This window comes from Fragaria vesca, linkage group LG4 (genome assembly GCF_000184155.1).
Source record: "Fragaria vesca subsp. vesca linkage group LG4, FraVesHawaii_1.0, whole genome shotgun sequence".
Lineage (NCBI taxonomy): Eukaryota > Viridiplantae > Streptophyta > Magnoliopsida > Rosales > Rosaceae > Fragaria > Fragaria vesca.
This window is the reverse complement of record NC_020494.1, coordinates 4,774,816-4,788,074: the sequence shown is the minus strand read 5'-3', so window position 1 is coordinate 4,788,074 and position 13,259 is coordinate 4,774,816. Positions and strand designations below refer to the sequence as shown.

Sequence of the window (13,259 nt, the reverse complement as noted above, 5' to 3'; positions counted from 1 at the left end):
GTGTTCCTTAGGTTGGAATCAATGGACTTGAATTTAGAAGATGACAATCTTGGTTCCTCGTTGAACCAAGTATCCAGTGAAAAAGCAAGTGATCACCATTCTTAAGAGAAAGAAGTCCGAAAACTAAAATCCCCTTATGTTGGAATGTTTTTTGAAACATTGGAGGAGGCCGGACAATATTATGAAGATTATGGTCGACAAGAAGGTTTTGGACTCGTATCCGAAGTTCATCAAAGTATAGATCACAGTCAAATGAAGTGACAGGTAGATTATTTGTTTGTGCACATGAAGGTAAACATGTCATGCAAACTCAAAAAGTTGATTGAGGGGCATGAATTGGGACAAAATGAGTGGCTACAACAACTTTATGAAATGCGTGAATCTTGGGTTCCAGTATATAATCGTAGCACTTTTTTTGCCGGAATGAATACAACAGGGCGTAGTGAAGGCACTAATTCTTTTTTCGATGACTTTGTTACATCAACTACCAATCTAAGAGAATTTGTTGTCAAGTATGAACAAGCCTTGCAAAAGATTGTTACAAGGGAAAGTAGCGAAGATTTTACATCAGAGCATAAATATCGTATTGTGAATGATGATGACTTTCTTTTGAAACATGCAGCACATGTGTATACCAGAAATATATTTGAAAAATTCAAGAGTGAATGGACTAGAGTCAAACGGATTAAAGTTGAAGAAAGGGGTTCTGACGATCAGTTTCATAGATACTCCGTGATGAAGAAAATCAATAACTCGCAAGAGTTTTTGGTGGAGTTGAATTTACAAACACATGAAGGTAAATGTGAATGCCAAAATTTTGAATTTGTGGGAATAATTTGCCGACATATTATGAAAGTATTTGTTCGTCAAGACATTGATGCAATACCATCCCATTTTATTCTTCCGAGATGGAGACAAGGAGCAAATAAGTTTAGAGTCACAGATTCTGAAGCCTTGGTACATAATGATGGTAAGGAACAATCAGAAGCATTGAGATTTAGTCACATGTGTCGTAGAGCCACTCAACTAGCTTGCTATGCTGCTCCCTCTGATGAGGCCTACCTAATTTACATGGATGGTTTAGATGAATTGTCAAAAAAAAATTCAGAGGTTAATAAGGTGTCACAAGAAGATGTTATGGAGTCTCACGATAATGCTTTCCAAGATGAAGCAGCAAATATATGTACCAGTAAGTCTTCTGAGCCATTGCTTTTGGATCCAAATATCTTAAAGACCAAGGGCAGAAAGAAGGATATGGATGAGAATAACAGAAGAGTAACAAAAAGTTCTAAGAGGATAAAAGATGACATGGAGTTGGCTCAAAGCAAGAAGAGAAAGTGTACAATGTGCCAACAACCAGGACATAACAGGCTCACTTGCCCTTTAAATTCAGCTGCAAAAAGAAAAACGGTTGTTTCTACAAATCAAGGTAAGTTAACTTTCTCTTCTTTTTATTTATCAGATTATATAGTTTCACTTGAGATATGAATTATGATAGCTTCTAACATGTACTTTTGTCGGAATTTGTATTTTTAGGGAGTCAAAATATGCAAGAGTTGCCCGCAGTTTCGGACAAGGAAGATTCCGACGAGGAAGATTCAGACAATAACCATGAAGAATAAATTTACCTCCATTTTTATGTTTCTGTTCCTTTTAGTAACTACAATTTTGTTAAGGGAGTTTTGATTAGTTTTGTTATTGTACAAGATAATTGATTTATACTGATGCATGCTATTTTTATTTTTTACAAGATGATGATATAGTATTCCCTTTGATTTCTAGATTTCGTATCGAATGAGAGTATGATATGTACTGTTTGTCAGACATGCATGATACTTTTGGATCCAAATATGATAAGTTCCATTGGATTATAGTTGTTTACAGTTGTTAAATGCCAGGTAGCTCAACTTATAAATAGATTACTTTACTCATTCTGAGCAAAGTATATATTGTGATGGTGATTTTGTTAACTAGAAAGAAAGAGGATATGGTCGATCGTTGGGAGAACTACCCTTTCACAATTCTCACATACATGAAAAATACTTGTAGTCTGTGAAAAGATTGATGACCTTTTGTTAGCGACGCTACCCTACTATGCCATCTAAAGCTGTCGAGTTCAACAACTTGGCTAATGGTAGTGACCTGCAGTCTCTGCTACAAATGGAGACCAACTCTGGCAGTATTAAAGTCTTTGAGGAGAGGCTTCGGTTAATGCCTGCTCCTTAGCATTTGTAATAGTGTTTGAAATAGCTGATGTAATGAAATTCTGCGGAATGATAAAGTTCTCCATCTCTGATCTGTGGAATGCTATGTTTCTCCATTTAAAGATTAAAAAAAGAAAGAAAGAATTCTATCCATAATCAATCATATGGTCAGCCAAGAGTTAGGATGTATTGTATCTTCTTCTTTTTTATCGTACAGATTTTTTTTTTCTTTCAAATTTTAGATTTTGATTTTTCATTCTTTTATTGTAATTTGAGTTGTTAGGAAATTAGGTAAGTTCCACGTCACTTGCCACATCAGTTTTAATAGGTTGACATCATACTTAGAATTGATCTAGACCATTGAATTTTTTAAAATCCAATAGTTAAAGAAATAGTGTCAAAGTTAGTGTTAAATCTAATGTCCCTTGAACCGGCCCGATTTTTTTGATAGGATCAACGACGGGATGGTATCTTAAAAAGCTTTTTGAGTTTCATGTTTGGAAGTTTCAATACTCGTGAAAGAATATGATAAAGATTGAGACAGTTGACAATTTCGCTATTGAATTTTTCTTACTTGATCGAACAATCCAAATTTTAGTTACATATATTAATGTACATGATAATAATATGACAGAAGAAACAAGAATTGCTGGTTGGATCAGAGTGTACATGCAAACACGGATTTGCATGTTTATATTGGATGTAAGAACTCGTAAAAAAGAAAAGAGAAAAGAAAAAAAAAATTAAAGAACGGGATCTCCATCTTGCTCTCCCTCTTCTTCCTCAGTTCCCCTTGCAAAACCCTAATAATTATTGTTTATTCATCGCAACACCCAATTCGCTTTTTACGTTTTGCTGAGAATCTCAATTTGCTTGGCTGCGTTTATCAGAAATCGACCTTAATTATTGTTAAGAATAGTTGTAGATCATGGAGAGGCGGTTCTATTGCCATTCCAGCTTTCGCGTTACAGTGGAACCCAATTGGTACATACATCAAAGGAAGCAATGCTCTGCTCAAATATGTGTTCTTCAGGCCAACTCATCCCTTTCGTCTTCTGTTTGACCCACGCAGTGCCAACATGATCCACATCCTAATACAGCGCTTTGACCGATCCGCAACCCGTCTCTCCATCCATTCCCCAATCAAACTTGTTGGAAAACCCAACTTCGTGAGCGAAAGGCGCTTCATGGTCCCTATCTCAGATGCCATAACAAAAAGGGATGTGTGTTCCGAGATCATTGCCGATTATGTTTACACTCTCGGCTTCCCAGATTATGTATGCGGGCAAGTTATTCGACAGATATATCAAGTTATGTATGACGTTATTGAAGTCGGTGATGACTACGGGTTGCCTATCACTGATAATAACGGAAGTCGCTGTTAAAGTATTGGGCAAGTCTGTGGCTCCTCTAACTGAATCAACTTATCGCCTCCTTCTTAACAGAGTGAGACCTGATAGTTTGGAATCCATCGTTACACAGGAGTCGTGTTTTGGTTGTCGTGAGAGGCTTGATCACGTTTATGATGCAGAAGAAGGGATTACACGCTTGCCTTGCTTGCACGTACTTCATGTAGATTGCCTTGTTCAGCTTTTGCAGGTGAATCATAAGCTCGTGTGTCCCATCTGTAGTCACCCACCGCCTTTTCTTGGTGAGCCATTAAAACCCTCGGAGGAACTGGATTGGCCTTCGTTACTATGATATCTGCAACCGGTATAGTAACTGTTATGGTTCTTTGCAAACTATTGAGGCGTCGACCCTAAGAACAAAAACAAATGTTGGATTTTTAGAATTGCCTTGTTTCCTAAGGGGGAGTCTTTCCCCTTGTTTTGGACAGATGAAATTATGATAAACATTACTGATTACAATGCTCAACTAGCCAATGGGTTTCCGCTGGCTACTATCTTTTTTATTTTTTATTTTTTATATATGTTTATACAGGAGGTACGAGAGAACCAGCCAACGTACATCAGTCAACATTTTCCAACTGGATCATGTGCTGGGAATGAAATACGTTAACATGCTGGTCACTCCTCCATCAATGTACCGTCTGCATGTTTCTGATTCTCTGGTATCACAATCAGGAGTCTTTATTTACAGTTCATAGTATGTTTCAGAAAAATGAAACTCTTAGCTATGAAACCATTTTTGTCTACCAGTTTAGGTGAAATCCACTCCCTAAATTAAAATCCACACTCTCACTTTCTAGTTTTGCTAACTTAAATTTTGTCTTTAGCGACTCAAATTTTGCATTTTTATTTATGAGAATAATAACTAAAAATAAAAAATGGGAGTGTGGATTTCAATTTGAAGAGTATGGATTTCACTTTCCTTTGTTTATTAACACAATAATTAACAAGTTAAAGTTACGTACCTTTTTCCCAAACTGTGATTGCCCAATTGGTCGGACAGAAACATTGCCATCAAAACAAAGTGAACCTTCTTGCATATTGCCATTACTCACTCCCAAATACCAAGCAACCCTCTGTATTTCTGCAGCATTTCAATAGCTTCAATACCATTTCTCATATCAGGTTCAGAAACAATCTCAAGCAAGGGCACACCCGCTCCAGTTAGATCAACCTGCAGAAAAGAAACAAACATTGATAACTTATACAAACTAGATGTTGAATTGTTGATGGCAAGTACAAAGGGAAAGGTTGTTGAAGTTAATGCTTTCTTGAGAAATCTGGAGAGCTTATCTGTTGGAATTAATCAGCTGCACGGACTCACACTAGAGCTACAGTGAGACAACTTCTAGCCACTTGCTTTACTGTTTCTCCTCCACTTAATCTAGATATTTTGTTGTATGTAAAGTACAGTTATAATCTAGTTAATTAGGTGTTTCTAAGATATTTTGTAGGTTACTTTGCACCCTATAAGGGTTAAGCTACAGTGTAATTTTTAAGAATTCTAGATCAAAAATAGAAACTGCAAAGTTTTGCTTCAAAGTTCATCTATTGTTCTTCTACCTCATTTGCTACAGCAAATTGATCTTGATTATATTTTGTTCAAAATACAAAGTAGAGGCTCAAATTCTAACATGGTATCAGAGCCCTGTTGATCAATATCAATTAGGGTGTACCATTTGTTAGATCAAAAAAAAAAAAAACAAACACTTTTCTTTAGTTTTCTGCTATTGCAATGACTACAGCAGAAAATGGTTCAGAAGTTAGAGTTCATATCTTCTCAGGAGAGAACCTTGATTTCTGGATTATTAAGATGGAAACCATGTTCATATCACGTGATCTATTGAGCTATGTAAAAGAAGGCTATGCAATTCCAGCAGCTGAAGGGATGACAAATGCTCAAAGAACTGAGCTGAAGGCAAATATCAAGAAAGATGCAAAAGCTCTTGGTATTTTGCAAACCACAGTCACAGATGCTATCTTTCCAAGAATTGCAAATGAGAGAACAGCCAAAGGAGCTTGGAATGTTCTAAAGGTGGAGTTCAAAGGCTCAGATAAGGTGAGAGCTGTTAAAGTTCAATCTTTAAGGAGAGATTTTGAGTATACTAGAATGAATGAAACTAAGCTTCTGAGTGATTATTGCACTAGATTGATTGATTTAGTTAACCAGATGAAAACCTATGCTGAACCTATACCTGAAAAGAGAGTAGTACAGAAGATCCTTATGAGTTTGAATAGGAAGTATGATGCTATAGCAAGTATTATAGAGGAGACTAGGGATATAGACACTCTTGGTGTACAGGATTTAATGGGGACACTTAAGGCTTTTGATCAGAGGTTGATGAGTCATGATGAACCCACAGAAAAAGTCTTTCAAACACTAAGCCTAAACACAAGAAGTAGTGAGCCATCTAGTTCAAATTCCAAACAGAAAAAGAACTGGAAAGGAAAAGGCAAGAAGTGGGAGGGTAGATCAGATCAGTCAGGAAAAGGAAAAAATGAAGGAGGTAGTAGTTCAAATTATTTGAAGTGTTCAATCTCTGATAAGATGCATATAGGTGAATGTTGGTTTAAGGGGAAACCAAAATGTTCAATTTGTAACAAGTTCGGTCATGTCAAGAAGGATTGTGACTACAAGGGAAATCAACTGGCTAGCTGCAGTGAAGAACAAAGTGATAATAGTATGTTTTGTGTCACTTATGCTGCAACCACTGCAGTAAATGAGAATGTTTGGCTTGTTGATAGTGCTTACAGTAATCATATGACTGCAAATGCCAACCCTCTCTATGACATTGACTACAACAACATTACAAAGGTGAAGATGGCAAATGGAATGTTGGTGGATACAAAAGGCAAAGGAAGTGTTGTTGTTGAAACCAAAAATGGAAAAATGTTCATCAAAGATGTAATGCTTGTTCCAAATCTTGATTCGAATTTGCTAAGTGTTGGACAACTCGTTGAGCACAAATATCACCTGCATTTTGGTGATGACATTTGCAAAATCTTTGAGAAAGGGAGTAGCAAGAAGCTGATGGTGGAAGTTGAAATGAAGAGGAACATAAGTTTTCCTCTGACTCTCAAGTATGCAACTGAGAGTGTAAGAAAAATGGAGCTGCAGGAAGATCCTTGGCTCTGGCATCAAAGTCTTGGACCTTTGAATTTTCAAAGTCTGAAGCTGCTGCATCAGAATGAAATGGTGCAGGGATTGCCAAAAATTAAAGAAGTCACTAAAGTGTGTGTATGATGTGCACTTGGAAAGCAACACATTATCTCATTTCCAAAAGGGAAGGCATGGAGAGCAAAAACACCACTAGAGTTGGTCCATTCTGATGTCTGTGGTCCTATGAAAACAATTACTAAGGGAGGTAACATATATTTCCTTACATTCATTGATGATTGTTCAAGAATGACTTGGGTTTATTTCCTGAGGCAAAAATCTGATGTGTTCATTGTGTTCAAGAAGTTTCAAGCTATGGTAAAGAGACGATTTGATCTCAAAATCAAGAAGCTTAGATCAGATAGAGGTGGTGAATACACATCAAATGAGTTTGGAGATTTTTGTGCATATATTGGTTTGGAAAGATAGCTTACAGTAAGCTACATACCACAGCAAAATGGGGTAGCTGAAAGGAGAAATAGAACAATCGTCGAAATGACGAAGTTTATGCTGCATGCCAAGAAAGTGCCTCTAGAATACTGGGGAAAAGCAGTTAATACTGCAGTGTATTTGATGAACAGACATCCAACTACTGCAGTGCCAAGAATGACAGCATTTGAAGCATGGAGTGGAAGGAAGCCAAGTGTTAATCACTTGAGGGTGTTTGGTTCTATCTGCTATGCACATATCCCAAAGGTGTTGAGGAAGAAGCTTGATGAATCAAGTGAGAAGTCTGTATTCATGGGATACAGCTTGCACACAAAGGGCTATATGCTCTATAATTTGAAAAGAAGAAAATTGTTATCTGCAAAGATGTTCTCTTCAGTGAGAATTCATCTTGGGATTAGAATCAAGGTTCAGTCTTGCAATATTGTGTGCTAGATAATGTTGTTCAAGATGAAGATGTTCCAGAAGAGTTGGAACTTAATCCACCGCAACAAACTCCACCTCACAGTCCTGAACAACCCTCACCAGCACATTCAAATGTTCAATCTACACCAATCTCAACACCAATAAGGATGAGAAGCTTGAATGAAGTGTATGAAAGCTGCAATGCATGCTTATTTGAGCTTGAAAGATTTGAAGAAGCTGTGAAAGAAGATGACTGGCGGACTGCGATGAAAGAGGAAATTGATGTGATTATGAAAAACAACACATGGGAGCTTGTTGATAAACCAGACAACAAGAATGTCATTGGTTTGAAGTGGATTTACAAAACCAAGCTAAATGCGGATGGTTTTGTGCAAAGAAACAAAGCAAGATGGTGGCAAAAGGGTATTCACAGATACCTGGAGTTGATTTGAATGAAACTTTTGCACCAGTTACAAGGCATGAGACAATCAGAGGTCTGATTTCCATTGCATCACAAAAAGGCTGGTTCTTGCACCAGCTAGATGTCAAATTGGCGTTTCTAAATGGAATGCTGAAAGAAGAAGTATTTGTGGAGCAACCACAAGGTTTCATCATCAAGGGTAAAGAGCAGAAAGTTTATAAGCTGAAGAAGGCTCTTTATGGTTTGAAACAAGCCCCAAGAGCTTGGTAAGGTGAGATCGATTCCTATTTCACAAAAAGAGGGTTTCAAAGGAGTGAAAATGAACCTGCTCTCTACACCAAAACTGAAGTTTGATGTCTAGATTTATGCACAATCCTATCAAGATTCACTATGGAGCTGCAAGGAGAATCCTTAGATACATACAAGGTACAATGGACTTTGGAATTTTGTATGAGAGGAATGTGGAACCAAAACTTTTTGGCTTTTGTGATAGTGATTGGGGAGGAAGTCTTGATGATTTAAAAAGCACATCTGGATATACTTTTACACTTGGAACTGGTATATTCTTCTGGGCTTCAAAGAAGCAAAAATCAGTAGTTTTGTCTACAGCTGAAGCAAAGTATGTATCTGCATCAATAGCCACTTCACAAGCAATTTGGCTCAGAAGAGTCATTGAAGACTTTGGTGAGAAGCAAGCATCTGCAACAACCATTCTCAGTGATAACAAGTCTGCAATTGCCATGAGCAAGAACCTTGTGTATCATAGTAGGGCAAAACATATTGCCTTGAAGTTTCACTACATTAGGGATGCAGTTGAGGAGAATGAGATTGATTTGGTGTACTACAATACAGATGACCAAGTTGCAGATATCTTCACCAAAGCTCTACCAAGAGAGAGGTTTGAATACCTCAAAGGTTTGCTAGAAGTGCAGAAGAAAAGCATTAAGAGGGAGTGTTGAGGTTAATGCTTTCCTGAGAAATATGGGGAGCTTATCTGTTGGAATTAATCAGCTGCAGGGACTTACACTAGAGCTGCAGTGAGACAACTTCCTGCCACTTGCTTTACTGTTTCTCCTCCACTTAATCTAAATATTTTGTTGTATGTAAAGTACAATTATAACATAGTTAACTAGGTGTTTCTAAGATATTTTGTAGGTTACTTTGCACCCTATATAAAGGTTAAGCTGCTGTGTAATTTCTAAGAATTCTATATCAGAAATAGAAGCTGCAAAGTTTTGCTTCAAAGTTCATCTATTGTTCTTCTGCCTCATTTGCTACAGCAAATTGATCTTGATCATATTTTGTTCAAAATACAAAGTAGAGGCTCAAATTCTAACAAAGGTACTATCATGTGAGTAACTTCCATCGTCTGAATGCATCAACTTCTCTGCATCTTCTTCCATGTGAACTCTTGTAACGCCAAACTTCTTGTGCCCACCACCAAACTCTACTGGAATATCCAAATCAATGTAGCCACCAATTGCAATTAGAACATCAAACTGGGATATTTGGTACCGCTTTGGAAGGTCAGCATAGAAGTATTGTTTCCTATAAAACTTCAAGTTCAGTGCCAATTTGCAATTGAGTGCAAGTCCAACTTTCACAGCAGACTCAATGACCTTAAAGTTCAGAATCGGTAAAACACCAGGTAGACCCATACAAATGGGGCAAATACTAGTGTTTGGTTGAGATGCATAATTATAAGGGCAACTACCTTAGTAAGAGTGAATAGCTGGACATGGGTTTTGATACCTATGACTGCTTCGTAGTCCTTCAAGGCATTCTCAAGTGTCTTATTCTGGGTCAAGTTGGAAATGATCGGTTGTGGGGGCTTAACCTTTTCTTGGGTGGTTGCCTGGGTGGTTTGTGCACTTCTCATTGTGCAGTACAAAAGAACATTCTTTCTTCTTAGTAATGTGGTGGAACGGAACACAAAAGGGTGGTTCTGGAAGCTTGAAAATCGTCGAATCCAGCCTGTCTTTGCAAACATGAAGCAATGCCTGGAAGATAAGATTTTGAATCTAGATTCATGATAAAAAAAAAATCCAAAAAAGATGATTCAATCAGTACCAAAAGCATAGTTGAAACCAAAGCATTCATCTTTCCAAATAATCATAGTACATGAAAAAGAAAAATCTAACTATCACAGTAGACAAAGACAACACTAAACCCAACAATCTCAACTGGTCAGACAAGTTTTGGGTGTCTCGATTATGAGTGACAATCAAAATGGTAAAGGGTACTCAATGCAGTACAAAAGGCACCAAGTAAATGAAACCCAAAATGAAAAGACTTACTTGTTGTAACACCAGAAGTTGTGAGTTTGATCGACAAGAGTGGATCTTAAGTGAGTGAAGTGAAAAATGAGTTCGGTTAAGGGGAATAGATCTTATATAATTGGTTTACGGTCGTCAACGTGCCGGACTGGTTATCGGGCGTGACTAGAAATCATGTGGTCTTTGCCCGCGTAGGTTTCTCATACTCGTACTTACATTTTTCTTTGGGCGTCATTTACTCATTTTGGTGCAAACTTTACCTTTTTTGTTGTTTAAAGGTAAGTCGAGTTGAAATCATTTAAGAGAAATTTTATTAACACATCCATAATTATTAGATACACATCTCATACTTAATACACCACTTATTAACTTTCTTGTTTTAACATTTTACTAGATACACATACCCAAACTTCCTACAATATCCTCATTTAACATACACAACTTATTCACTAAATACACAATCCATTCACTACACATACTTTTCTAGATCTTCTACTCAATTTATTCAAAAAAAAAAGAGTTCACATTACTAAGATTTTTCTCAAAAGGTTTCATCTTTCCTCGTACTGTTTCATCTCATTGACATATTCCTCTAATGTTTTTATTTTTTCTCTAAAAGGTTTCACCTTGTTAAGATCTTCCTCGAGAGATTTCCCTTTGTTAACATCTTCTCCCATCAATTTTTCTCAACAAATTTTCTTCTCAAGGAGTCTCTTACTCAAATTGATTTCAAGATTTCTTGAGCCTACTAAATCAAAACAAAACAAGACAATACATCACCAAAGTCTTTACCGGAACTTTCAGCAGAATGCTCAATCCTCTATAAAACTAAATTAATCAATTCTTGGGAATCATTGCATAATATTCATATGTGGTGTCAAAATATTGGTACTCGATTCAAGCTAAAAATTAACAAGTATTTCAAGTACAATAGTTAATATGCACGTCTTAAACAAGATATTTTATTTCAACACTTTTAATATGAATGTCTTTTTTGGTAATTTTATGCACTCACAAAGTCTTATATAATTTGTATAAAAAAGAGGTACGGTGTGTATCTAGTATTTTGGGATGTGTTAATAAAATTTCTCATCATTTAAATATGTAATACGTAATAAATCATTCATTTCTTTTTTAATATAGTTGAATGATTTGTATTCATTCGAAATATGAAACTCGATGTATCAAAGTATCAATAGTGCAATCGATTCGAATCTTGGAGAAGATGGATACCGAAAGAATGAAAATATTAGAAAGTTAACGGGCCGGGTTAAAGTCATTAGTAGTGTTTCAGATAAAAAAAGTGGGTCGTGGTTGAAATTTCATATTCAATTTTGATATTGGGTTTAGTAAAGTTGGGTTACGAAAGTTAATACTTAATAGTCAAGCAAAGTTTGGATAGTTTTTGAGCAATTTATCCTATGTATATTTGGAGATATTGAAATCACGTGAGGGTATTTTAGGTGGAAAAATTTGATTCCTAAAACTTATATCCTTTTAGGTATCAAGTTAGGGGTTTGTCAGGGATTAATTCTTTCTTGATAAGTAGTGGAGACCCACATCAATTCAAATTCCTTGATTTGTAAGTAAATACATGAATTTTTCCTCAAAAGAAAAAAAAATAAGTGAAGACATGAATTCTCTCAGGAATTAATTTTGCAACTTTCATTCCCTACATAATTAATTGGTTTAAATCTTGAACTGGTCATTTTTTCAAGGGGATTGAAATTTGCACTCCCGTATTTACAATCCACACTCTTTTTTTCCTCATATAATAATTTTAGGGAAAATGTCCATTTAGTATTAATTTAAACCCCTCATTTCTCATTACAATGACAATCTTTTTCATTAGCCAATTTCAATGTAAGATAACATTTTTTATGCCCAAGTGCATAAATCTTTACTAAAGTCTTAACAAACCTTATTATTTTAAGACTATTTTGGCCTCACCCCTTAAACATGCATAGAGAGAGAGAGAGAGAGAGAGAGAGAGAGAAAATACTTGGCCGAAATCTCACTGGACTCCGGTCACTGGTCGTCGGATTTCTCCGATTGCCGGATTCCGGCCACCGGTGACTGGGTTACTGACCCCCAATAATCAGTTACTGACCCCCAATAACTTAGTTACTGACTCCTAATAATCAGTTACTAACCCCAGAAAGCAATTATTGACCCCTAATAATCATGTTACAAACCACCGATAATCAGTCAAAACATAAAAGAAACAAAGAAGATTGATGAAGAATAAGAAAAAAGGAAGAGATAAGAATTATGACCACTAGTAATAAAATTACATTTATTACTTTTACAAAAACTAATAGGAGATTAAAGTGCAATAAAATGCGAGTCTCTTCATACAAAAACTACAGATAACTAAGGGGAATTCAAGGCCATAATTCACTGTTCGTCCTAAAAGGTCTCTATAATGTCGAATATATTGCTCTGTAATCCAAACATCTCATTTATGCTTCAATCTGAGCTCTTGTAATTACCTGGTCGATCCTACTTTTGCTCTATGCTATCATCAACTTTTGGCCTTGTATTCATAAGAACCTGCATGATACAGAATGATTTCAAATGTTGCGGATCTTCTCCTCTGTGAATCAGTTGGAGATTAGAGCTCCGCCTCATGGCTTGCTGCCGGCGACGACTCGTTGCCCCGAGAGAGAGAGAGAGAGAGAGAGAGAGAGTGTGTGTGTGTTTCCAGATTAGAAGAGAGAGGGAGGAGGAGATCTAATCGGAGAAGCCTTGTCGGCATTGAGGCCTGGTCACCGGTGCAGTGCTTCGCAAGTGCTTCAGGTCGCCGGTGCTTCGCCAGCAAGTGAATTCAAATTCACATCTGAGAGAGGAGAGAGAGAGAAAGTTGAATTTTGATATGTAAAAAACGAGGTGGTGTTATTACTAAAAATAGTGAAAATGTATTTTTGTTAAGAATTATTG

At 36.6% G+C, this 13,259-nt stretch overlaps 2 protein-coding genes across 2 annotated transcripts; both read left to right on the top strand.

Annotated features, from left to right (window-relative positions):
* The first annotated feature begins 423 nt into the window (after positions 1-423).
* On the top strand, positions 424-1,622 carry LOC101313112 (protein FAR1-RELATED SEQUENCE 5-like). The gene is made up of 2 exons (XM_004297886.1): positions 424-1,429; positions 1,537-1,622. The coding sequence occupies exons 1-2, from the start codon at positions 424-426 to the stop codon at positions 1,620-1,622; spliced, it is 1,092 nt and encodes a 363-aa protein (XP_004297934.1).
* A 3,726-nt stretch (positions 1,623-5,348) lies between these two features.
* On the top strand, positions 5,349-6,857 carry LOC101312823. The gene has a single exon (XM_004297885.1). It carries the CDS (start codon positions 5,349-5,351, stop codon positions 6,855-6,857), a length of 1,509 nt encoding a protein of 502 aa, XP_004297933.1.
* Positions 6,858-13,259: the final 6,402 nt, after the last annotated feature.

Bases quoted from the DNA above. Each gene is read 5' to 3' on its own strand.
- LOC101313112 (XM_004297886.1), top strand. From the start codon at position 424: ATGAATACAACAGGGCGTAGTGAAGGCACTAATTCTTTTTTCGATGAC. The intron at 1,430-1,536 runs GTAAGTTAACTT...TTGTATTTTTAG, and splicing joins GGTTGTTTCTACAAATCAAG to GGAGTCAAAATATGCAAGAG.
- LOC101312823 (XM_004297885.1), top strand. From the start codon at position 5,349: ATGACTACAGCAGAAAATGGTTCAGAAGTTAGAGTTCATATCTTCTCA.